The sequence below is a fragment of the Condylura cristata genome, unplaced genomic scaffold (genome assembly GCF_000260355.1).
Source record: "Condylura cristata isolate star-nosed mole 26May11 unplaced genomic scaffold, ConCri1.0 scaffold00024, whole genome shotgun sequence".
NCBI lineage: Eukaryota > Metazoa > Chordata > Mammalia > Eulipotyphla > Talpidae > Condylura > Condylura cristata.
Genome location: NW_004567125.1, coordinates 22904180 through 22906056, shown reverse-complemented (window position 1 = coordinate 22906056; position 1877 = coordinate 22904180). Strand labels below are relative to the sequence as shown.

The following is a 1877-nucleotide window of genomic DNA, read 5'->3' as shown; positions in this document are numbered from 1 at the left end:
CCTGTTCACTGTTCTTAAAGACTTTATGTGGCCGAAGGCCTAAAAAATTCTGTTTTCTGCATTATAAAGGTGCAAATTCTGCTATATAATTTCTGTATAACTCTCAAAGCCCAAGATAATACCTATATACATGGTAGATGGCTATCAATTGGAAGGTGACTATTTAAAACATATAGTAACTGAAGAACTTAAGAAAAAGTAGGAATGCAGACAGATACAATACCAAAAGTTAGCTATTAGTTTATCAATTAAAAAGCTACATTTCTATATTAGTCACATGTTCAGTATAAAATTTTCCTTTCCCATTGTATTTGCCGTGGCTTGGAAAAGAAAATAAAAGCTGTACCTTTGTTGATAAGGGAGGACAGAAAAAGTACACTACATTTTACTTACCCAGACATAAATTTAGCTGATGTAAATTATGTAAAATATATAGTTAAGAACAAGAAATAACTTAAGAAGTCTGAGTTTTTCATAATATACATATACATACTTAAACACATGCAGTTTTACTTCTATGAGTATATTGTATCTCAGATCTTCAAAGTAGTTTTTTTTTTTTCAAAGTAAGTTTTAATGTGTGATTTTGGTTAAAGATAATCCTAATAAGCTATTAATATTTAATTTACCAATTATATCAGGTCAGGAAGAACATATTTTAAGAGGAAATGGTCTTCTAACAATAAGTACATGTAAGAATAAGAAATGATGGTCAAAAATAAGGAAAAGAAAAAAGCTATCTCAGTTTTAGAAAGTCAAACTACTCTTATACATATGGTAAAATTTCACTAGAGGGAAAAAAAAGAATTGTGACCATTACTACTTTAGTGATGGGAAAACAAAGCCACAGAGGTTGTTTTGTTCAATTATGATCAATCATTTTATGAGCAAGAAAGACATGTGGATTTTTATATGAGTTAAAGGGGATGATGAACTTAAGATTTATTATGATCAGATGAGTAAAAAAGGGATAGAGGTTAAGGGTTGCTTAAGGCATGCCATTTATTTTTTATAGAGTTAAGGTGTAGGTGGACACACTGTTAATATGGACATATTGCCACAGAAATTAGGACAGATATTGAGTTCAAGGCGTGACTGCTTCAACATATCTATTTATGATATTTCTTAAATTCTATGATAATTAATTCTAAACCTAAGCATGAAAACACAATTTGTGAATTTTGGACTTTATTATTTATCAATAGGAATGCTAAGCTTCTTTAGGTGGTTATTTATATAAACAGACTGCTAAAAATAAAAGTCAGGTACTATCAGAAGAGCAAAATTTCATTACTGTGTACAGATTGCACTCCTAGAATTGACAACTTGTCAAGTTGGATCCACCATCCACTGGCTTTCTCTATCTATACTGTATACCCTGTTTAAGCAGATGGAAATTGTTAAATTAATAATCATAGCTGTCCTTTATTAATGAAATCACAATCTGAATGCTGAGCTGAAGAACAAATACTCCTGTATGTTAAATCATGAAAAGCGGCAAGTAGGTAAAATTTCAATAGGTAGAGATTTACCACTTACTTTGCATTTTAGACCTCCGTCTTGTGGTTTGATCAACCCATTCCTGAGAGTTTTTTTGATATCCTGAGACTGAACCAAATACATATGTTAAGATATCATTTCACATACTTTGAAAATACATCCCATTCTTCAGTGTTATAACATCAATTTACCAGAATGACAAAAACAAATCTGGGGAAGAAATCAGAATTCAGAAGGAAAAAATAATATTCAAGGGTCATATCATAGAGGCTGATTATTTCTCACAGCAAAATAGGAAGTAAATATAAAATCACCTAACAGATAAAACTATGTACAAGTACTTTGCTCAGATCTATGAAAATAACTGAGTTCAGTAA

At 30.6% G+C, this 1877-nt stretch overlaps 1 protein-coding gene across 1 annotated transcript in view; it reads right to left on the bottom strand.

Annotated features, from left to right (window-relative positions):
* The window catches only part of TOR1AIP1 (torsin A interacting protein 1), a 39112-nt gene that overhangs the window by 10322 nt on the left and 26913 nt on the right, over window positions 1-1877 (bottom strand). The window contains 1 exon segment of the mRNA XM_012728918.1: window positions 1540-1608. Within this exon segment, the coding sequence (XP_012584372.1) occupies window positions 1540-1608 (69 nt within the window).